Consider the following 25883-nt stretch of genomic DNA (forward strand, 5'->3'; position numbering starts at 1 on the left):
ATTATGACATATAGGGATGATCATGTCCCAAATAGAATTTATATGCTGTCAATTAAAATCTATAATATCAGGTATCTGTCAATGTTATTGGTTACTTTATACAACCTGATGATAAGGCCCTATTCCTGAAGACAGAACTTCACTTATATCATTCACCATGGAGAAACTGCGCTGGTGTCTAACAAGAAGCTCCATCTCTAATGATTATCATTAACAATACTGGAAGGTACTCTGCACACTACAGGAGGATAAAAGCAATCATAAATATCATATATCTACAAATCCTGTGACCTATACAAGTGACCTACCTTCCAGATTTATTGGTACTTTAATAGAAAGAAATATTATGGGAATAGTCAACATCATTATTACTGGATTTAAATCCAATTCCATCAGAAGGAACCCACATCTGACACTGATAATGAGGCTAAACCTGATCCTAGATTGGTCATGGACCTATAGGAAAATCTATAACAATTACTGAAACATGCCCTGACTCTGAAACCATTACCAAAGAAACACTCTTGGTCCCTAGAATCAGAGTCAGTGAATGAAATATTCCCTACCCTTAGAATTAGGTTGAAAATGCCAAGAAAAGCCAGTAAAAGAAACAAAGTTTGGTTCTGAGATCAAGGCCAACTCTGCCCCTAACCCACAAACTAACCAATTCCTGAACAGAAAAAAACTAACCAATATTTGGTTGACTCTATGCCGAAGATATTCTATATAAAGCACCCTGAATGTTCAATTGTGGGCTACTCTCTAAACCTTGTTAGAGGAAGCCACTCTACTAGACTACTCCTTTCCATATAAATTTCTTTCTCAAAAGAGTTTTAGGTGTGAAGATCTCAGTTCACCCTTTCATGCTGAGCTGTCCTAGAAGTTAGAGGCCTGACTCTCCTGAGCAGTCAGAATACCTTCCCTTCCAGGGCTGAGCTGTCTCATTGTAGATCCAGCCATCAGAGCTGTCCTAGCAGCTCAAGATATCTGGGAGACCTTCCCCTCCAGGGATGATCTGTCCTAAGCAAATCAAGGTATTTGGGATACCTCCAGGGCTGCACTATCCTGTCAGCTTGAGGTATCCCAGATACCTCACCCTTTAGGGCAGAGCTTTCTCATTGCAGCTCCTGCTGTCAGGGCTGTCCTAGTTGTCATCTGACTCTCCACATAGTTAAGATACCTTTCACCCAGAGTTGCAAAATTTATAATTTGGTGCCAAAACCTGGGACCAAAAGAACAGAGTTGCAAAATTCACTTACATTTTGGTGCCCAAAACCAGGACCAAACCCACAGAGTTTCAAAACTTTTTTTTACAATGAATCCTTTCTACCTAAGGCTTGTGAAAAACACAGAGCCTGAGGATATCTGTTGGTAGGATATATCCTACAGACATGACAGAGCAATACACCTTTGAACACTCACCAGTATATTTATACAAATGAACCACAATAATGGCACAGTTGTTCCCCAAATAATGATAGGGGAAATTTTGCATTGTCTTATCCATAAAGGAAAAAAAACAAACACAACAAAACAGGTCAATGAAGGTAGAATCAACTGCCTCAGGAGGGGAAATCGCATATTGGTTATTCAGTTCCTAGCGCTCATCTAAGGATATATTCACATACAAACAGAATTAAATGGACTCTGCATGTTATGTAAATGTGTGATCATATCAACAAAGCAGTGAAAATTAAAGAAGGGATCATGAATACGGGAAAGGAAAAAAGGCAATGGAGGGGAAAAATGAGGCTGAGGTGTATCGAAGCCACTATATTTATCCAAAACAATCACTACTTTTAAAAAAATGATTGTACATGACAAGTTTTTTCAGAGCAACATTTTTTATGGTCTCTGTAAATTTTTTACACATTTGAAACCATTGGCAATGCTTAATTGTATTAGAAAATATTTTAACTATGCCTCATTTCAATGTCTAAATAGTTGTTATTGAGTTTCTGGTTTGGGGCCATGACCTCAGGCTCACAATTATCTAGAACAATCTCTAAATAGGTTCACAGTTGCTTAATACAGCAACCTTTGACTGGTTTCTGCAATCTGTATTTCTTCCTATCAGCAGCTCATTTTGTACAAACTTTGGGTGTTAATGATACTTGACTGCACTATAAATTTTACCTCTCAGCATTTGCTTTAATCTGAACAGGTGATCAATGCTGGAATTCCCACAGCACCAAGAAAGAGTATTTTGGGATGTCAGCCTACTTTTGGTTTGAAGGAATACCTTTCCCTGCTACATTGTATAAAAGAGAAATTATTAAAGAAAGTCGTGATAAGTTTGTGATCAGAGATGAAGACACTGTCATAGTGAGTTATCCAAAGTCAGGTAAGAACATCATTGAGAATGATCCTGAACTGTCTGTGGAAATTTTGGGCTTTAATCATCCTTCATTTAGGTGGTGAATGGAATGCTTTATATATCTCATGTGTTCAATGGTTTGTGGGCTTGAAGACCTGTATCAGAGCATTTTCACTCAGAGGAAGAACTCTAACCTAAGCAATGTAGTCAGAGGAGCAGCTAAGGCATTAGCAGTTCCTGAGCTGATCCTGGGGGCAATGGCAGTGTTTCCTAAAGCAGACTGTGGCATTCGTTTCTCTGTGTGGAGGAGATATTGATGATAATAAACAGATAAAAGAACATCAAGAAAAAAGGCATGAATGTAAGATTATGTGGAGGAGAGGACAAGGTCAGGTAAAAGAATTAACATGGATGATCTTCAAGTAGAAGAAATAGTCTCAAAACTCAAGGAACCAAGAAAGGCATCATGATCATTGGGGGAGGAGTGTGGTGGGTGGCAGAAGCAGTAAACATTGGTTAAGTATTAGGTTGCTAACATCAAAGAGCAATAACATGGAAAATCTAAGGACAGTGGACTGCAGGAAAGGGATTCAGATAATATCCCAGAGAATAATGCTAGAGAAACACTGATTGACAAATGAGCATATAATCACAAATACATTGTGTATGGTAAATAGACCATGGAATTTATTTAATCTAAAATGAAGCAGTACCAATACATACAGTGCAGGATGATGCACTTAATGATACTGTATTAAATAAAATGTTCCAATCTCTAGGACAGATACCATGACTGCATCCCTGACAAATATCTGGAATAGTTGAATTCACCAAAACAGAATGGTTCTTCAAATGAGTGTCACTAACTTTTCCTTCCTTTTCAGGTACTAATTGGCTGATTGAGATTGTCTGCTTGATTCAGACCAAGGGAAATCCCAAATGGATCCAATCTGTGCCTACCTGGGAACGTTCACCCTGGATAGAGACTAAAAAGGAACTTTCAATGTTGATCAATATGGAAGGACCACGCCTCATGTCCTCCCACCTCCCTTTCCATCTTTTCCCCAAGTCTTTCTTCAGATCCAAGGCCAAGGTCAGTGTCCAGTAGTTGAGAAATCTTTGGACAAATGCTCTTTGCAATTATTCTACTTCATTGGGCCCTGGAACTCTGCCTGAAATGCATTCTGTGTAGAATCGAGAGGGAAGTTGGGATTTTCATGCACTAGGTGATGCTAATCTGTCCCCTCCTCAGACTATATCAGAATAACAGAATATCAACCACCTCTCAGTGATCCTTGGCAGATATAATGTGAAAAATTTTGTTATCACAGTAGGGCATTCAGGGACTACACACACAGGTCAAGTAGAGCTCAAACTCTAGTGTACAGTGGATATTACTGTTTTGTTATCATCAAAGACATTTAGTTAAAATTGGTTCTATATATAGCCAAAACTTAATGGATGAATCACCCAAGCAGGGTTGCTCATAGGGGAAGCAGCCTGAACAGGCTCTGAATGCTGTAATTTGCGAGATTGTTCAACAATCATGGCTTATCTGTATCCATTGTGTCTTGCTGTGTCTAGCTTTCCATTAAGACCAGTAGTCACAAAAATCACTGACATCACTGATAGAGGATCTGCTAAGGGAATCAGAAATATCCAGGTTCTGACACATCATTGCTCATTGTTAATAAGAAAGTTTTGTGGAAATCCCCATACCTTAGAAACTATAATTATTTATGCTTAAGCACAAAGACAAATGTAGAAAATAATGTCTCTTGAAACTATCACAGTGAAGTTGTGATCATAAGGCTATATTTATGTGTCTTAAGTAGATTTAGAAAACTTATGTCTGGAGAAATTAAGGCCCAAAAGATGATTTATATAATAATGTCACAATGAGCATTGGGACAAAATATTTATTTCATTTCATTAATTTTTTAAAATTATTTTTTCTGTTTTGAGATTATACTATAATTACATACATTATTCCCCCTTCTTCTTCCTGTTCTCAGGCTTACCATCATATCGCTCTTTTCTGTCTTTCAAATTTGTGTTTTTTCATTATTTGTTGTTACATCTGTATATGTATCTACATAGTCCTAAGTACCTTGGTACAATCTGCTCAATATTTGCAATGTTACTTGTATTATGTTTTCAGGGCTAAGAAATTGGTATTGCATAACCAATTGCTATGCTTTTCCCATTTTTTCCCATCCCAGCATTTTTTAGGTGCTCATGGGTTTTTGTGTTCATCATTTTTCAATGAAACATTAGCATTAAACTCTGCATAATGATTCTTTTGAGAGTATTCTTTTATAGTTACAGTTACAGAAACCAATTAGGTTGTCATTTTTAAGATAAATTTAGCATAGTATGCATAATTCCGTGTATATAAAATATTCTTTCAGAGTGCATGGATAGGCAGGCTTTCACCCTGTAAAATATTGATCTTTACAAGTATTGAATCAATCTTGTCTTTTTATTGCTGTTGTTGGTTTTATTACAGTATTACTGACCTAAGTCATTTTGCTGTTACATTTTTATAAACAAATAAAATTATAAAAGAAGATTCTGATAAATAAAAACATTTTGAACTTATGTTCATATTTTGTTCAAATAAAAATAATAAATATTTTTGGAAACCTCATTGATATTTGATTGACTTTTCATATAAACTAAGCCAGACCAAATTGTTTTATGACTATATTGACCTTCATTTACATATTTTTCCATTTAAGGTGATCTATGTCATCAGAAATCCCAGAGATGTTCTTGTGTCTGCTTATTTTTTCGGTCGTAACACAAACCTTATTGATAATCCAGAGTCACTAGGAACTTACATTGAATGCTTCCTCAAAGGAAATGGTGAGTGTCCTGTTAAATACAGGGGTTGAGGGAGGCTCAGTTACATTTATGAAGATAAGGTGTGATACAAATTAGGCTGGCCTTGAATTCTCTATGCAGATAGGAATTACCTTGAAGATCTGCTCCTCTTTCCTGTACTTCATGAGTACTAAGACTATAAGTACTCACTTCAATATTCTGTTTATTTAATCATGGGATTCAACCCCCAAGTCATTTATGTTATCTAACTTGGTTACAGTTCAAGCCTTTAGTATATTCTATAATTTTCTCTTGGCTCAATCTTATTCCTCTACACTCTACCAACCTATTGATCCAAGGATCATTACCATAACAAACCTAATTGTGAAGTCTTCCTGTTCTCACAAGCCACTGCATAATGGCACAGCTACAGCTTGACCTATGACTAACCATCCTGGCAATATTTGGAGTAGCTAGGCTTTCTAATATTAATGAAGATGTTATACCTTGTGGTTAACAGAGCAACAGTGATAGCAACAACACTAGGACCTATTTCCTTCTCATCATGAATATTTGAACATGCTGACTATATCAGATGTGAAGTCTTATCAATCAGAAAATGATTGGTTACTCTGATACCACAATTGCAGTTATTGCACCAATGGGTGTATGTTGTATGGATGGTTGAATTATAGAGCAGTGTCAATAGCTCAGTAATATTATTGACAAGATTCTCCCACTAGAATCCTACATAAACCTTTTGTTACAATGAGGGCTATACAGCAGAAAGATATATTTCAGCTCATTCCCAGTTTTCTTTCCTTATGTTGTGTGACAAGACTATGAGATTGGCTTTAGGAATAGGGTCTTAGCCAGGTAGTGGTGGTGCACATCTTTAATCCCAGCACTCTGAGGCAGAGCCAGGTGAGTCTCTGTGAGTTCAAGGCCAGCATGTTCTACAGAGCAAGATCCAGGACAGGCACCAAAATTACATAGAGAAACCCTGTCTCGAAAGCCAAAAGAAGAAAATAATAATGAACTAGGTCTTACCAACCAGTTTTTGTGGGCAATTGACAATAGTGACAATTGCCTACATTATTTGGATCCCCAGGCCCATTTTAGGCAACAATTTCTAGTGAGGAATCCTAATAATAGCAATACAGCTTTCATTTTATAACCAATAACTTTTGGGAATATTAGTACCTGCTCATGAAAGCTGCCTTGATATAAACTCTTTAATAAATTTTTAAATGAGCTTACAACCTAATGGCATTTTCATATATTCTGGGTTTTGGTTAATTCTATCCCTAATTTACCCACCCCATCTTGCATCCACACAATCAGTCTCATATTCCCTTCCTTCATATTGATACCATATGTGTCCTGGTGCTTCTCTCTCCTTAAGGTCTCTTTTTTTCTTGCTACTCTTCTAATGGTTCTTTTATCCCTTCCTCTCCTTTATATAGATCAAGGTAAACATGCTAAGAATTTGTCTAGAATCGAAATATGAGAAAAAGATGCAGTGTTTGTCTATCTGTGCTTGTGTTACCTCCTTAGGTATATTTTCCAGTTCCAAATATTTTACTGTGAATTTCATAATTTTGTCTTTATAGCTGAATGAAATTTTATTGTGTGTACATATAACAATCTCATATACTTTCAATTGATGGGCACCTAAACTAAACATGTTCTATAGCTATTGTGAATAGAGCTTCAATTAGCACAACTGTTCAAGTATCTATGTAGTTGTATATACCTAAGTCTGTAGTAGTATATACCTACCTAGTTTGAGAATATACCTAAGATTTTGCAGCTGCATCATATGGAATTTCTGTTTTCAGAATTTTAAATCTTCCCACAGTGATTTAAATAATGGCTGTGCAGTTTTCACTCGCAACAGTGTTTTTCTTTCCCCACAATTTTTCTGAAATTTAAAAAATAAGTTTTATTATAAAGCAACTTGTACATAAATAGAAACCAGATCCAGCAAAATTATTGAGATTCAAAGTCTATACAATTTAATGAATTCATTTACAGTTAGAATTGATATCCAAAAGGAAGCTGGGAAACATCATATTATGTTATAATTTCAATATTGCTTATATTTCACCCAATTTTTGACCACAAAAAACCCAAATCCATGAGAAATTTATAGCAAGGAAAACATTGGCCTATATGCTCATTCAACAGTCTTGTCCATTACTTACATCTACTCCTTTCTCATCCCTTTATATTTAAATTATCTCCTCTTTTCAAACATTTTCTACATTTACTTCAAAATTTTTTTTTCCTTTTTGTCTTTTTTGCTGTTGTTTCTGAGACGCATTTTCTCTGTGTTCCAGCTCTGACATATTTTTTTTAATACAGGTGGCATTCTGACATAGATAAGATGGACTCCTAAGTAGTTTTTAGTTTTTATTTGTATTTCCTTGATAGGTAATGTTGATGAACACTTTCAAAATTCATATGAGGCATTCTCTTTCTTTTACAGTATACTTTTTAGTTCGATAAAACAAGTTTGGATCAATTTCTTTCTTTATATTGCATATTTTATTATCTTTAATTTTTTATATACTAAATACACATTGTCTTGAAGCATATAACTAGCAAAGCTTTCTTCCATTTTATTAGTTAAATCTACACATGGTTAATGATTTCCTTTGGTGGATAGGAATCTTTTAATTTCAAGTGGTCCCACTTGTTGAGTATTTGCCTTATTTTCTGAATGAGATGAGTAGCATTTAGAAAGTCCTTACCTGTGATTACCCCTCAATGTACACTTCCTGTATTTTCCTCAACTGTGTCAGAGTTTTGTGTCTTTTGTTCAGGGTCTTGATAAATTTACAATTGGTGTGAATGTCTCTCTCTCTCTCTCTCTCTGTCTCTCTGTCTCTCTCTCTCTCTCTCTCTCTCTCTCTCTCTCTCTCTCTCTCTCTCTCTGTGTGTGTGTGTGTGTATGTGTGTGTGTGATGAAGGATTAAGAACGAAATTCATTCTTCCACACATAGCAATCTAGTTTCCAAAATAATGTGTACTAAAGATACCAAGTTCTTTCTTCCAATGCATGTTTTCAATATGTTGTCAAAAATAGAGTGCCTGCAGTTCTGTGAACTTATGTCTTGGTTTTCTATTCAATTAATTCACGCATTTGTTTTGTGTCAGTGCTTTGCTGTTTTCATTATCTATGTGGTATAACTAGAAATAAGGAACTATCTTATTCCAAGGTTGCTTTGATTATCTGCAATTGTTTGTGCTTTTGTATGAATTTATTATTGAACTTGTTCTTTAGAAATTACAAAGATGTATATATTATATTCTGCTTATTGAAACCCTTTTCCCTCTCTAATCTCCCTCTCACATTTAGTAACCCCCATTCCCTACAGTTCTCTTTTATAACTTACATCTTTTTATTGGTGACCCATTCAATTTAACCATGATTTTTATCTTCTGTGGGAATGAGGGGGGTTTTGACCACCAATGGAAACCTAGTTGGCACGTCACTGGGGACACAACTTAAGACAGTGTCTTCCTACCACCCAGAATCATTCAGTATTCATAATTTTATTTTGGAGTTGTAGTGTCCAGTGAGTATCTTAACTGCTCTATGATAGCTCATTTTTGAGCAAGTCTTATGCAGGATCTTTGCAGCTGCTTCAGTTGCTTTAAGATCATGAGTACACTTGTTCTGTCATGCCCACACGTCAGCATTTTCTAGCCCTTCTCTTTCTCTTTTTCAGCTTCTACATTATTTACACTGCCTTTTCTGCAATGATCCCTGAGGATTAGAAACAGTTCTGTAGTGTTGAGTTTAAGAATGAGCATCCAACCATTCCATAATAATTTGAAGATTATTAATTTTTATTTCTATTGATAACACTCTTGATTGGTATTGTATTGAGTCTGTTCATTGCTTTCGGTAGGATGGACATTTTTGTAGCCTGAATTTCTCTAGTCTGTGACCATGGGAACATTTTCCATCTCCTAACATCTGCATAAGATTCTGTCTTCAATGTGTTGAGGTTTTCAGTAATGAGGGCTTTGCCTCCTGGGTGTATTCATTACTTTTCTATTGCTGTGATAAAACACCATGAACAAGTCAACATATTGAAAGAATGCTTTGTTTGGAACTTATGATTCCAAAGTGATAAGAGTCAATTATTACCATTAAAGGAAGTAAGGCACCAAGGAGACAGGCATGGCATGGGCGTAACACCTGAGATCTCACACCTCAATCCACAAACAGGAGGCAGAATGAGAGCACTCGAAGCAGTGCTAGTCCTTGAAACCTTAATTCCCAACCCTGTGACATATTTCATCCAGCAAGTTCATACTTGCTGATCTTCCCATAAGATACACCAACTGTGAACCAAGTTTTCAAACCTAAACATTATATGGGAAATTTTTAGAAGCTGATACACTTGTTTAGATTTATTCTGAAGTGCTATCTTTAAACATTTGTTAACAGACTATCTCTGATTTGTTTCTCAATTTGTTCATCATTGATATAGAGAAAAACTATTTATGTTTGTTTGATAATTTTGTACCCTGTCACTTTGTTAAAAGACTTTATCAGATCTAAGTGTTTTCTGCTAAACACTTTCAGTGTTGCACTGATAGAATCAAATCACTCAAGAATAGGTATTTGACTTGTTTTTTTTTCCTATTTGTACAGCTTTTATTTGTTTATTTTTTTTCTATCTTGGTATTTGGCACTATATTAAAAAAGAGTGGAGTAAGTGTAAATCATTTTCTTCTTGCTTGTACTGGAAATATAGTGGACTCCCCCTATCTAGTGGAATGTAACCTACACTTTTCCTACATAGGGCCAATACTATGCTGAAATAATTTCCTTCTATTATAGTTCTTTGGCATTTTATACATGAGGTGATGATAAATTTTATCAAAAATTATTTTCTTTATCTACACAGATTACAATGGGTTTTCTGTTCTTGAGTCCATTTATACTATTTAATTTATATTGATTGATGTCTGTGTATTGAACCAGCCCTTCACTGAGTCTCTGGAGTAAAGATCATGGTGAATGGCTGTTTAGATAGTGTGTGTGTGTGTGTGTGTGTGTGTGTGTGCATGTGTGTGTGTGTGTACTTGTGCATGTGCAGGTACATATATATGTATATTGTGTGGGTCCATGTATACCCAAATATGCAGGTGCAAACCAGAGAAAAACTTACAAGAATGTGTTCTATCTTTTGACCATGTGGATTTTCGCCTTAGGTTTGGCAATAAACAACTTTACTGCTCAGCCATTTTACTGTCCACTGATAAGATCCTGAATATGTTAACAAAGTATTTTATTGAGAAACTTTGCATCAATGTTAATCATAGATCTTGGTCTATATGGTTTGTTTGTTGGTGAATATTTTTCTGTTCTTTGTATCAAGATGATACTTCAAAAAATATTTTGGTAATGAGCCTTATTTTCTTTTATATAATAGTTCAATAATCTTTGTGTTCTCTGAAGGTCTGGGAAAATTCATCTGTTCTGAACATTTCTCTTTCTTTAGAGATTTTTAATTATTTTGCAAACTCGTTGATGTTATAGGCCTTAGAGTATTTTTACAACATAATTTTTATTGATTCTTTGGAAGTTTTCATCATGCATATCATTCCCACTCATTGTCCTGTCCTTTCATATCTACCCTCCACCCTTGTATCCTGACACCCAAAACATAATAAAAAAATGAAAACAAAAATAAAAACAAAAACAAAAAACAAATATCTCACTGACCCCTCTGGGGAATGAAAATCTCTGCTGTCAGTCAGCAGTTTTCTCTCATACCAGTCCCTGCTGTCACGTCTCCAATTCTGGCATAATTGTCCCTGTTCACTCCTCTGTACTCCACATCTACCCACCATATATTTGTTCATTATAGTTGCACTGGGTGCTGCTGTGTGTCACACCACATACCTTTTGCCCAAAAAGCTTTAATTTGAAATGTTCATTGCAATAAATGCCTGGTCTGGTTCAGGGCCTCTGGCTTCTACTACACCATTAATACTGGACCCTCATCCATACTCCTCTCAGATATCCTACTATATCTCAAATTCAAGGAAATCCTGTGTCCATGGTTCCCCAGGACCAGCTCTTTCCATCATCTCCAGCAGCTCATAGACAGGGTTGATGTTGGAGAGAGCCAACTAAAGGCTGAGGATATGAACTTCAGTGATAGCTGATTTGTTCAGCCTCAGTATTTGCTGTGCCCTCCCTTGGCTCCTGAGGTAGCAGATGAGAGGTAGGGTCAGGCATGACTATTTTAAGGATTATTTTATGTTATGTGTAGAAGGGATTTGTCGCACATATGTGTGTTTTTTGGACATGTGTGTTGTGCCCACAGAGGCAGGAAGATGGCACTGTGAGCTATCATGTAGGTACTGGAAATTGAATCCTGACCCTCTAGAAGAAAAGTAATTATTTTTAACTGCTGAGCCTTGTCACCACATCAACACATTTAAAATTTTAATATGACATTTTAGTTTTATTTAGATAGGTTTTAACCTATGTAGAAATTTAATCCATATATTTTAGATTTTTCTGGTTTAGTGGAATGGTTTTAATGTAAACTTTAATAATTCTGTGAAATCACTGGTGCTTGTCATAATGAGTGATTTCTTTTCTATGTCTTAAATGTATTATCTTTTGCTGTTTCACTTCCTTTTCTTAGTTTATCCATGGTGATATTTTATTTGTGCTGAAATGTGGTGACATTTTACTTTTGTATTAATAAATAAAGTTTACCCTGAGAGAAAAGGAAATAGCAAGCCATTTTAAGTAAACAAAGAAGTCTGGCAGTGGTAAAACATGCTCTTAATTCTATCACTTAGCAGACAGGGTCTCTGTGTGCTCAAGGCCACACTAGAGAACAGAGCCAAGCATGCCTTTAATTCTAGTACCAACCATAGAGGCCTGGAGGTCTGTACAGATAGAAAATGACTAAGCTGTGTAGGAAGAGGAAGTGAGGTATCTGGGCTAACCGACCAATCAGATGGCAAACAGCAAGTCATATAAGACTGGTTAGATGGGAAGTCACTCTCCATGGAAGCTGCAGAGTTGGTGAGTTAAGGTTGGCTGGTGGCTTTCCCTTGTTCCCTGATCTCTCTAAGGCTTTCACCCCTATATTTTGCTTCGTGTTTTTTCTTTAGTAAGACCATTTAGAAATTCATCTACATTTATCTGAAGTTTTGTCAATATTATTTATATGTTGAAGGAAAAACTATTTCATTGACTCTCTGGATTTGTTTGCTTGCTGTTGCTGTTTTCATTTCACTAACTTTTTTTAATATCAGTGTTTTCTTTCCAGTTTGTAATTTTGATGTTTGACATATTCCTTTTCCAAAGCCCTAAGGGGATTCCTTAGCTAATTTATTAAAAATATCTTTGACATTATAATGTAGTTAATTTGAACTTTAAACATCACTCTTCGGGCATTTTTCATTGCATCTCATAGGTTAAAGAATATTGTGGTATTTTTGTTTCATTTCATTGTAAGAATCTTTCCATTCTTGATTTCATCAAGAACTCTTTCATCATTAAGTTTTGAGTTGTTTACTCTCCATGAGTTTGTTTATGTTCTGGGTTTTTTCTTATTTATTTATAGTCATTTTATAATTTTGAGGTAGAACATAAGGAATTATTTCATTTTCACTATGTTTTTTAAGATGTTCTTTATGACCTTGTATATGTCTATTTTATAGAAAGTTCCATGTACTTCTGAGAGAACATGTTGTATTCTTCAGTGTTTATGTTCAATATTCTATAGATGTCTTTAAAGATCATTTTACTTGTGATGTCAGCTAATTCTAATTATTTTCTATTGTGTTGAAGTGTTAACTATTGGAAATGAAAGTACTGTGATGCTTGCCTATGGCTTTACATCTAGTAGTATTTTCTGTGTATAATTGGGTGAACCTGTGTTTGTTATTGTACAGTTCTCCCCATGAATTGTTCCCTTAAGCATTAGATAGTAATGTTTATCAGTGCTCAATAGATTTCAAGTCTATTGTGTCAGATAAGATCAGCAACAAATCCCTGTTCCATTTCCCCAGAATCTTTTTTTCCATTATTTCATGGTAAGGTTATACCTGTCTTATATGATGAACTACAACAAATATAAACATCCTAGTACTTTAATCCAATGTCCTCCACTGTGTCTTTTGATTAAGGAATTGGCACCATTTATATTCAGTTACTAGTGTGTAGCTGGAGTTTTCTTGTGTCCTGGCCTTCCAGTAGTCAGGGCAAATCTCTCCCACTAGTGTCCCCCATGTAAACACACAGAGACTTATATTATTTAAAAACTGTATGGCCTAATGGCTCAGGCTTCTTGCTAGCTGTTCTTATATCTTAGATAAACCCATTTCTATAAATCTGGACTGTAGATGTAACCAACCATCTTATTAAATAAGAAACACAGAACCAATGCAAAGAAGAAAGTCAAGAGATCAGAGCTAAGAGCCTTACCCATCTGCTGCAGCTAGCCTCTTCAGCCAAGAGACCTACTTCCTGTGTTTTTGTCTTTATATAAACTTTCTGTTCTGCCTCCTCATTGGTTGTAAACCAAGCCACATGACTGCCTCGTCACTGCCTGTCTGTACAGACCTCCAGGTCTTCTATGGTTGGTATTGAGATTAAAGGCGTGTGTCTCCAATACTGGCTGTATCCTTGAACACACAGAGATTTACCTAGCTCTGCCTACCAAGTGCTGTTATTAAAGGTGTGCACCACCACCTACCAGCTTTCACTAAGGCTTTAACAGCTCTAACCACTGGGCAACTTTATTTATTAACCTACAAATAAAATCACATTTCAGTACAAATAAAATATCACCATGCTATAATTTGCCATGTGGCTTGTGGCTTACCTGTACTTTACATCCTCCACCCCATAGCAGGATGGCACCATCTCTCTGACTCAGCCTTATTCCACCCAGCATTCTCGCTCTCCTTGTCCTGCCTACACTATCCTTCCTGCCTGACTACTGGCCAATCTGTGTTTTATTTATCAATCAATCCTAGCAAGATATATTCACAGTATATATGATATCCTCAACACTTCAGCTACACTAGTGAAAGATCATTGTTGATTCCTCTCATTTTGATGATTTTACGAAGGTGATTGACTTGTTGTCTTATTTAACTATTGGTCTAGTTTGCTTTATGATCTCTTGAGCCAGAAGCAATATAGGGGAGGAAATTGTTTATCTGGCTTAACCTTTCAGATTGCAATTATCTATGGGTGAAGTCAGAGCAATTTCTCCAGAAAGAACTGAAGCAGAAAACATTTTACTAATCTGCATGTTAGCTTGTTTCAGTGTCTTATGCTGAGCTGTCTTTCTAATAAAATCCAGTCACAGAGACCTATGCTGTGGGACCTAACAAACCAATCATCAATCAGGACAAAAACTCAAATACTTTGTCATCAGCCAATCTCATCTGTACAAACACTTTTTTCCCTTTTATTTTATTTTACAATACCATTCAGTTCTACATATCAGCCACGGATTCCCTTGTACTCTCCCACACTGCCCCCTCACCTTCCCCCCCCCACACCTCCCATTCCCACCTCCTCCAGGGCAAAGCCTCCCTCAAGGACTGAGATCAATCTGGTAGACTCATTCCAGGCAGGTCCAGTCCCTTCCTCCCAGACTGAGCCAAGCATCCCTGCATAAGCCCCAGGTTTCAAACAGCCAACTCATGCAATGAGCACAGCACCCGGTACCACTGCCTAGATGTCTCCCAAACAGATCAAGCCAATCAACTGTCTCACCTATTCAAAGGAGCCAATCCAGTTGGGGGCCCCTCAGCCTTTGTTTCATAGATCATATGTTTCCATTCACTTGGCTATTCGTCCCTGTGCTTTATCCAACCTTGGTTTCAACAATTCTCGATCATATAAACCCTCCTCTTCTCACGAGTTAGACTCCTGGAGATTTACCTGGGGCCTAGCCGTGGATGTCTGCATTCAGATTCCTCAGTCCTTGGATGGATTTTCTAGCATGACTATTAGGGTGTTTGGCCATCCCATCACCAGAGTAGGTCAGTTCCGGCTGTCTCTCGACTATTGCCAGCAGTCTTTTGTGGGGGTATCTTTGTGGATTTCTGCGGGCCCCTCTAGCACTTTGTTTCTTCCTTTTCTCATGTGGTCTTCATTTACCATGGTCTCCTATTCCTTGTTTTGCCTCTCTGTTCTTGATCCAGCTGGGATCTCCCGCTCCCACAGGCTCTCTTTCCCTAGACCCTCGCCCTTCATTACTCCCACTCATTTCCAGGTTGTTCATGTAGATCTCAGTCATTTCTCTGTCATTATCCACCATGATCAAGTAGGCTTCATCCAAGGGATGCAAGTATGGTTCAACATACGAAAATCTGTCAATGTAATACACCATATAAACAAACTCAAAGAAAAAAACCACATGATCATCTCACTAGATGCTGAAAAGGCATTTGACAAAATCCAACACCCCTTCATGATAAAAGTTTTGGAGCTATCAGGAACACAGGGAACATACCTAAACATAATAAAGGCAATTTACAGAATGCCCCGAGCCAACATCAAATTAAATGAAGAGAAACTCAAAGCAATTCCACTATGATTTGCAGAAACTCTTAAATGAGTCTCTCTCAGATAATTCTAGGCTGAATCAACTTGACTTGGAAGTTAACATTTGCTTTGTTGCAGCCTTATGGATTCATTTTTTTTCTCTTTACTGGAAAAGATTCCTGTAAGTATATTTTGTAGAACTGTTTTGATGGTCATAAATTCATTTTGCATATTTTTAGCATAAATTTTTTTATCTTTCAATTATGAGAAGCAGTTTTGATGGATACAGTAGACTGAGTTGTCATTGGTTGGCTTTAGAACTTGAAATACAGCTTCCAGGCCCCTTGGCATTTTAAAATCTCTGTTGAAAAATCTATTATTCTGACAGACCTTCCTTTACATTTGCTTGGTGTTTCTCCCTTGCTGGTTTCAATATAATTTCTTTGATTATAATTTTTTGAGGGAAATATATTTTCTGGTCTTGTATATATGGTGTTCTATATTCCTCCTTTATCTTAACTGGCATCTGTTATAACAAAAACAACCTAGAGAAAAAACGGTTAATTTTGTGTATGACTCCAAGTTACAGTTTATTTTTTGAGGAGAAGTCTAAGAAGATAGTTAAGGCACTGTGTTCACAGACAAGAGTAGACAGACAATAAATATGCTTGCCCTTGCTTTCTTGTCCTCAGTTTATATTCTCTTACTTTATGCTTTCCTGAACCCACCTGAGTAGAAAATGGGGCTGCCACAATAACCCTTCTCCTTTTACATTATCAAGTAACAATCAGAACAATCTTTCATTGATATACCCACAAGCTTTTGTGATCTAGATAATTCCTCAATAAAAATCTGTTCCAAGGCAGTTATAGGTGTTATAGGTTGTAGCAAGTTAACAGTAGGTAATTTTAATGTAACATCTCTTAGATTTGTTTTTCCATGGAATGACAGATATCTTGGAATTCCCACTCATATCTTCTTCTTATATTATCTCTGTTCTTGTTGCATTGCCCCACATCTTTCACTTTGCCTTCATACCGTGATATATTTTTCTTTTAAATTTTTCTTATTTATTGTGATCTATTGTACGTGTGTGCTTAAGTGTCTGTGTGGGTATACACATCTCACTGAACATTTGGAAGAACCGGAGAAAAACCTTGTGGTGTCAGTTGTCCATTTCTAATTTATATGGTTTACAGAGACTGAGGTTTGGTCATCAGGTTTATATGATAAGCATTTTACCCATTGTCATATCATTATCCCACCATTCCTTTTTATATCACTATTTAATTCATTTACAGTGTATTTGTTGTGGAGATCATTTTGTGCTACTTTATACTTTTCATTGTACAGTATGAATTATTATTTAAAATTATATTATCATAGGAGTATAACAGATGGCTCTGGCTAAAAGAACTTAATGTTTTTTAGAAGAAGGTGCTTTGTTTCCCAGAATCCTCTTAGAGTGGCTTTCTACTTCCTGTAACTCTAGCTTCAGTGGAAAGCAACAGTCTTACCTCTGTAGACACACACTCACAGACTTGTACTCACATAAGAACACATAAACATACAAAAATAAAAATACAATAAACCATTTAAATTTATTTCTTTAACTACAAGTTTCTAGAGATTTGTATATTCTCCAAATATACATGTTTACAATCCCCAGTCTCTCTCTCCTTTTCCTGCTCTCTCCTTCTCCACTTCCCCCATATCCCTCTCTCTCTACCAGTTCACTTTTACCTCACTCTGGTCATTAATGTAATTATTAATGTGGTCATAAAACCTTGATACATACCTTCATTTAATTTCACTCAACAGGTTGCTTTATTGATGGGAATCTTCCTTTCTGTCATATTATGAGTTGCCATGCTTTACATATTTGTAACTGGAGCTTTCAGACTTCCTCTGGTAGTTTTCCAGGTGGCAAGTATTTACTTTACTGGTTATTGAATATTACTCACCACTGACACTAAAATTTTGTTGTTGTTTGTTGTAGATACAGCCACTAGGTCTCATAATTTGATAGCTATCTATTAAAATATCAAAAATAATAAATTTACAGGCTGAGTAGGATGATGTAAGTATTAATTGGGTGGAGATGAATAGCTCAAAAATTCAAGACCATCCTTGTTTACATACTAAGATTGAGGACAGCCTTGTGATGGGGAAATGTCTTTCTGTATTCTTTGAATATGTGTTGCTCTGATTGGTTGATAAATAGAGGTATCTGGCCTATGGCAAGGCAGCTTAGAAGCAGGCAGGAAGTTCAAAGAGAGAGACAAGAAGAGATGCCAGCGAGCTGCCCAAGGAGCTACAAGTATTGGTATGCAGATAAAGCCAAGGACGTGTATAGATACATAGATTAATATTTATGGAATAATTTAAGATATAAAAAATAGCTAGCAAAAAGTGTGAGCCATGACCATGCATTTATAATTAATATAAGCTTTGTGTGTTTACTTGTGGGATACAAGTGGGAGGGATATGTCCCTACTGCCAGAAGGTCAGGACACAGGAAATCTTCCAACTACAGCCTTGTTGGCATACACTTTGTAATTTATGTCCCCAAACAAATACCTTTTAAAACAACTTCCAAAGCAGAAATGCTATTAATTATTATCAGTATTTATCACTGGATTATTTTTGGTGCACTCACTAAGATGCTGTCATTTTTGTGTTTTGAGACAAGATCTGTTGTATCCCAAGTTGACAAGAAATTCATTATGTAATTGAAAATCACATTGAATCCCTGGTATTTGGGCTATCCCTTCTTACTTTTCACATTACATATATGTGACACAACATTTCACTTGGCTTCTAGCTTTTCCTTTTATGCATGTATGTACTTGTGTTTATGTTGATGTATATGCAAATGTGAGAATTTAGGTGTTCTTATGTTAAAGACAGATGATAATATCATGTTGAACCTTGATTTCTATCTTGTTTGAGACAATCTCCTTCTTCTTGTACATCCCTGTTTGTGGCATATTGGCAGGTCCTAAGCTTGTAGGCAATCTCTTGTTGCCACCTCTCATGTCATAGAAGGGGTACTAGGTATAAAAAAACAGGCTGCATCACCATGTTTCAATGGTTTTTGAGGATCCAAACTCAGGTCTTGTGACATACAAGGCAATTGATTTCCATTGAGCTATCACATGAGCCCAGCTTTCAATCTCCTTAAGTGACTTAATTCTCTTATATATTACACAATTGACTTTATCTCTACACATTCTCTGTCGATCATTAATCACCACCTGGTTTCAATCAAATCTTAGATTCTCTGAATTCATGTATCCTACTTCTCTGGCTCCTGAATTGATTTAGTTGGTTCTTCAGAAAATGGGGAACAATACAAGCCTGCAATGGAGAGTGAGGCAGGAAGAGACAGCACAACTAGACCAGGAACAGTTAGAACACTCTTATTATTGAAAACACATCAACGTAGTACTAGGAATGTAAATGAAGCATTTAGTGAATGTGGGAAGCTATGCCTTGAACATCTCTTCCTGCCTATGTTTTGGTGTCTTTGGTCTTAAGGAGTCACTATTCACAAGTTGTGGAACCTTAGAGGTGAAAGTGTGTGGAAAGAGATCTCCCTCCGAAGGGATTAATAGAGTTCTCCAGACATGATGGTAATAAAAAGTCTCAAGCTGGACATGCTCAGAATCCTCTGACTTCCTGTACTGTTGTGATCACATATTACCAACTCATGCCTTTGTCACTGCTACGTGCCAATAGGATGTCTCCTTATGGCATCATTAGTAAATCTGTGAGGTGATGAGTTCACTAATGAACTGGATTTTATCTGCTTACTAACTGTGTGTGTGTATGACAAATGATATCATTGAAATGATGACCAGATTTCAGGAGCTCAAGGATTGAAGGGGAAGCCTTGGAGTCAATAAACTAATCACTTAACTTGACTTTTTTATCTGAGGGTGTAAAACATAATTTGCTGGGGCCAGAGAGAGAACAAAATTTAACAATCTGGGGCCACCAAAAAGAAAAAAAAATGCACAAACATTTATAATTCTCCATCATGTTCTCTATTCTTCCTCAATGTTTCTCTTACAGCTTTTATATCTGAACAAAATTTCTCAGGCAATATAAATCTTACAATGTGGAAACATTCTATTTTTCAAGTGCATGACTACAATGAGGCTTATTCTTATTTGTAAATACATGGGCTTAGTTTGACTTGTTTCTTCCCAGCTTTCCTTAACTTAAATAATCTCATCTACATTTTGCCTCTGGGATTTTTCCATTCTCTTACATCTGTAAATCTTACTCTTACTCTTACTCTTACTGGCACTGGCTCTGTATCTGGTTGGCTGACTTTGATGTACTCCTTCTTCTCTCTCATTCCTTGATCTGTTTTACTCCCAGAATTCTACATATTCTCTGCCTGCCAGCCCCTTCTTTCCTTTCTCATGCCTTACTCTTGCCTTCAGATCTTTATTAGACCATCAGGTGATTAGACAGGTACCATAACATAAATTCAGAGAGTTAATAAATGCAACATAAAAAGTAACATACTTTAAAATAATATTATTCAACACAATGGTTTTTCTTAATCATTAACTTAAACCACAATCCATATGTAACCTCAAATAAAACTACATATGTGAAAATTCCTTCTTCTTGTTTTCTATCCTGGGCAGGATTTACCATGGGCAGGGGAAATGCCATATCTTGCTTTTGACTTTATTAGTTTCCCCACTAAACTAAACTCTATCATAATCAATTACTATATTTATTAAAGAACCCAAATAACCAAAATCCCATTTAAACTGACACTATTATTTTGTATAAAATCATTGCACTAAACAGAATAGCTTAGGAGGAAATCATTTTTATAATAATCCACAAATAAAAATGCCCAGTAGAATGGGATATTTCCCAGAGATAGTCATAATAAATTAAGGGAATTGGGGATCTTCCCGCATGCATTCACACCATGCTAGATATCATAGGAAAATAGCAGTGGCATAAATGTTAAGGTGCAACATTAGAAGAAGACATTCTAGATCCAAAGTCTTTGGGCCTTAACTTTCTGAGACTCACCCATTAGAACTTTCCTTCCTGGTGGACCAACCTACTGATCTTCAGTTGCCACCTACTGCTCGTCTGACATGGCTACATAAAATATCACATTAAATGTAGTAAATACTGGTTTTGTTTTTCTTAGTAAAGTCGTCTGCCTATTGTGGAAAGTGATTAATAATAGGCAGACCTTAATTTTATTCTTTGTAATCAATAATTCCCTTCCCCTTTCACACAGTGCCATATGGATCATGGTTTGAGCACACCCGTGACTGGCTGTCTATGAGAGAAAATGACAACTTCTTGTTACTGAGCTATGAAGATATGAAAGAGGTAACTGTCATTCTTTCAGAAATCACAAAATCCTTTAGCAATTCATACCATGCCACATTTTTCAGTATCCCTATTCCACCTTCACTATGAATAATGAAGAGAATAATGAAGAGTCAATAAATGTGAGATTATACCCTATTTCCTTTATTAAGGTGCATCTGTCATTTATTCTCCAGCCTTCTGGTCCACCCTACTAGACCCTGAATTAGGTTGGGAAAGCTCAAACTTGTTCTAGTGGTGTTTCAATCCTATATATGCAACATTTTTGATACAGCTGATAACCCAGTGGTAGTGGGGAAGAAGTAAACAGTGTCATACCATTGGTGTGCTAAAATGTATGCCATCTCCCTTTGATGAAAAGAAGAGGGACAAAGGCATGCAATCTTTCAGGAGGAAGGTGTCCTGTGCTCTGAAGTACTGAGGGTTTCTGCATGGTGAGCTAGAAGACACTGGAAATTTCAATAATCTTATAAGAGAATATCTAAAATGTTTCAACACTAAGTAATGAAATGTATCTAAATATTCTGATAGGCCACACCCTTATGTTATTTTGCAGATTTCATTTCCCTGAAATGTCCCACTGAAAGTCTTAAACATGTTTGAGTAATATGTGCATGTCATAAATATCTCTTACTTTAAAAATTAAAAAAAAAACCTTATCTTGGCAGGGTGTCACATGATTGTAAACCTTGCACTGAGAGGTAGAGACTGATTCGGGACTACAGGCCATCCTTGGATGTCTAGTGTGTTTGAGGCCAACCTTGAATACAAGAGAACTTGTTTCAAAAGACTACAAAGGAAATAATTATGAAGTTCATTTTTCTATTTTATTTTCATGAAATTAAAAAAATTTTCCCTCTAATGATGGCCACATAATAATGAAACCAAGCATATAAGCAAAAAAGTATTCTCATTTGATCAGCAACTCTAAAATTTAAGTAGTTTGAAAGTTTTATGTGATATGTAACCATCATTTACACATTTATATACCAATGATAAAGATATCAAATGTACTTTTTACTGAGCAAAACAAAATTGTGCTGAATAAACAGTCAGTTAGAAAAAATACTTGTCCACCATTAGAATTCTTCAAAAATTTAGTTAAGGAGAAGCAGTCTTTTTTATATATAATTAATTTAATTTTGCATATCAGCCACGGATTCCCTTGTTCTCCCCCCCTCCCACTTGACCCCCCACCCCACCTCCCTCCCAGCCCACCCCCCAATCCCATCTCCTCTAGGTCAACGGCTCCCCTGAGAATTGAGTTCAACTTGGTAGATTCAGTCCAGGCAGGTCCAGTCTCCTACTCCCAGGCTGAGCCAAGTGTCCCTGTATTAGCCCCAGGTTCCAAACAGCCACTTCATGCGCTTAGGACAGGTCCCAGTCCCAATGCCTGGATGCCTCCCAAACAGATCAAGCTAATCAACTGTCTCACTTATTCAGAGGGCCTGATCCAGTTGGGGGGATCCTCAGCTATTGATTCATAGTTCATTGTCAGGGATAAGGACAGATTCTCTAGTTATTGGAAAAAATACAGACCCCCGATAAGACAGGGAACTGCAACATCTTATGGACAGGTTGCCCAGCAAAAGGACACTGAGTCAGAGCCCTTGACCTTTTCACCCTGTCAACATCTTGCATAAACAACCTATGCAAACATCCTGCACCTAAGTTGGCTTGCCCCACCCTATGCAGATAATAGCTTCCTGCTCCCCCCACCGTGCAGGAACTATATAAACCCTCCTGGAGAAAAATAAAGTTGCACCTTGATCATAATCTTGACTTGGTGTATTTCTTTTGTGTCTCTGTCCCTATTATTCTGTCCTTACGGTGGTCGAGAACCCTTTGAAGGCCTGCTGGCCGGGGCAGTTCATGTCTTTCCATTCGTTTGGCTATTTGTCTCTGTGTTTTTTCCAACCTTGGTCTCAACAGTTCTCACTCATACAAACCCTCCTCTTTCTCATCAATTGGACTCCTGGAGCTCCACCTGGGGCTTGGCTGTGGAACTCTGCATCTGGCTCCCTCAGTCATTGGATGGGGTTTCTAACACAACAATTAGGGTGTTTGGCCATTCTATCACCAGAGTAGACCAGTTCAGGTTGCCTCTCGACCATTGCTAGTAGTCTATTGTGGGGGCATCTTTGTGGATTTCTGTGGACCTCTCTAGCACTTTGCTTCTTCCTATTCTCATGTGGTCTTCATTTATCATGGTTTTTTATTCCTTGTTCTCCCACTGTGTTCTTGATCCAGCTGGGACCTCATGCTCCGCTAAGCTCTCTTTCCCTCGAAACTTGCCCTTCATTACCCCCACTCACGTCCAGGCTGTTCATGTAGCTCTCATCCATTTCTCTGTCATTGGGCGATCCTTGTGCCTTTTTGGGGGTCCTGTTTTCTAGGTAGCCTCCCTGGGTTTGTGAATAGCAGTCCAGTCATCTTTGTTTTACATCAGTATCCTCCTATGAGTGAGTACATAACATGTTTGTCTTTTTGAGTCTGGATTACCTTACTCAGGAGGATTTTTTTTCTAGATACCAACTTATGCCTGTCAGAATGGCTAAGATCACAAACACTGAAGATACCTTATGCTGGAGAGAATGTGGAGGTAGGGGAGCTCTCCTCCACTACTGGTGGGAATGCAAACTTGTACACCACTTTGGAAATCAATATGGCGCTTTTTTAGAAAATTGGGAATCAATCTCCCCCAAGATCCAGCTATACCACTCTTGGGCATATACCCAAGGAATGCTCAGTCATTCCACAAGGGCACTTGCTCAGCTATGTTCATATCAGCATTGTTTACAATAGCCAGAACCTGGAAAGGAGAAGCAGTCTTACAGCCACTGCTAACCTTGTAGAAGTAGACTCTGGAGATGACAAAGGCTTCTGATAGATGTAACTTCTTGTTTGTTGCTTTGATTTATCTTACATTTTTTATTGTTTAAAACAATTATATATTGTTTTAAACAATATATATATATATATATATATATATATATATATATATATATATATATATCATCATCATTTTTGGGAGACAGGGCTTCAATGTGTAGATTTTGGAGCCTGTCCTGGAACTCACTTTGTAGTCCAGTCTTGCTTTGAACACACAGAAATCTGCATGCCTCTGCCTCCTGAGTGCTGGGATTAAAGGCAAGCACCACCACACATGGCAATTTAAATATATTTTCATCATATTCTTTCACTCACACAATTCCTCCAAATCATCTCCTCTTCCTTATACACCCAACTTTAAATTCCTTTAAAAAATCTCCAAATGAAAACAATAGCAAAAGAGAAAAACACCATGAGACTGGACTAGGCCCTCTACATAGGCAAGACAGTTGAGTAGTTTGCTCTGCTTAATGGGTACCAAGACAGTGGGATCAGGAACCATCCTTGGTGTATAGCAGGCTTTTGAGAGTTCACACATCCTAGCGTGGGACAACTTACACAATCTTGGTGCAGGAGTAGGGACTTGGACCAGGCTCAACTGAGTGTATTAGGCTCTGCTGACTCCCCATTGTAGGTCTTGCATTGGAGGAGATGGAATTGTGGGTATGGGTTCAGAGGGATGGCAATGGGGGTCAGAGGAAGGTGGGGAGGGGATATGTGGTCACTATGTAAAGTGAATATAAAAATTCTAATACTAATAAAAAAGGAACAAAAGAAAAACAATAAAGTGTAACTAACTGTGAGCTCCTCCCCGCCACACACTCAAACAAAACTATGGAGTCTATTATATATCGGTCAATTAGTCCCAAACATGAAGACTGCCCTGGATTGGTTGATATATACAGGGTCACTGCACTGGAGAAACCTGATTTTTCCTCTCCCAGAAGGAATAATTGACAGATCAGGTGTTAACCTTTACCCTAAGTGGCTAGATTTTCATCATTCATTCATTCATTCATTCTTTCTTTCATTTGTAAAATGTATAATAAAATAAAGTACAATATGATGAAACAATACTATCATCTTAGAGTTGGACAAGACAAATCAACAGAACAAAAACATCACAAGAAATGGCACAAAAATCAGAGATCTGTATGTTTGAACACTTGGGAAACCCGTAAAATCATGAAACTAGAAACTCTAATTTATAAGTAGAGAACTGGTGCAGACATGGAGCACAATGCAGCATGCTGCAGAATGTGGCTTCATATGTGTTTTTCTCATGCTGATGTGGAAGGCCTTGTTTTCTTCATGTCCTCCCTCCTCTCTGGCTATTACACTTTCTTCTTCTTCTTAGGAGTCCTCTGAGCTATAGAGGGAGGGATTTAGTCATCTGGTTGGGTTTACAACCAATGAGAAGGCAGAACAGAAAGTCAATAAAAAGACAGATACACAGGAAATAGGTCTTTTGCTCAGGGGAAGGACAACAGTGCCTGGAAGGGTAAGAAGGTGGTTTTAAGTCACAGCTCTTACTACTGCTCTCACCTATTGGGCTTTTAATTCTGCATTTGGCTCTGTGTTTCTTATTTAATAAAAAGACTTTTAAATTTACAGAGATGCCACCATATTCTATTGTCTCTCCTAATTCTCTCTCAACCCATCCACCACCCACATGATCCCTCCTGTTCCCATATCCATTCTACCTTCTAAGTCCCTCCCCCATCCACTAGCAATGTCCATGTTACTTCCTCACAGTGAGATTCATGCATACCCCCTTGTGCATACCTAGTTATTTAGTTTCTCTTGGTCTGTCAGTTGTAGCTTGGATCTCCTTTACTTTCTACGTAATAGTCATTTGTGATTTAGTACAAATCATTCTTGTATTTCTGTGTCAGAATTGCCTTAATCATG

General features: G+C 37.1%; 1 protein-coding gene across 1 annotated transcript in view; it reads left to right on the top strand.

Moving 5' to 3' along the window:
- Positions 1 to 2109: 2109 nt before the first annotated feature.
- Positions 2110 to 25883, top strand: part of LOC114685242 (bile salt sulfotransferase 1-like) — a 36974-nt gene continuing 13200 nt past the window's right edge. Inside the window, exons 1-4 of the mRNA XM_028859827.2 lie at positions 2110 to 2344; positions 3202 to 3410; positions 5059 to 5185; positions 20986 to 21080. Coding sequence (XP_028715660.1) covers positions 2212 to 2344; positions 3202 to 3410; positions 5059 to 5185; positions 20986 to 21080 — 564 coding nt within the window. The 5' untranslated portion in view covers positions 2110 to 2211. The remainder of the gene's footprint in view (positions 2345 to 3201; positions 3411 to 5058; positions 5186 to 20985; positions 21081 to 25883) is intronic.

This window comes from Peromyscus leucopus, chromosome 1 (assembly GCF_004664715.2).
Source record: "Peromyscus leucopus breed LL Stock chromosome 1, UCI_PerLeu_2.1, whole genome shotgun sequence".
Taxonomy (NCBI): domain Eukaryota; kingdom Metazoa; phylum Chordata; class Mammalia; order Rodentia; family Cricetidae; genus Peromyscus; species Peromyscus leucopus.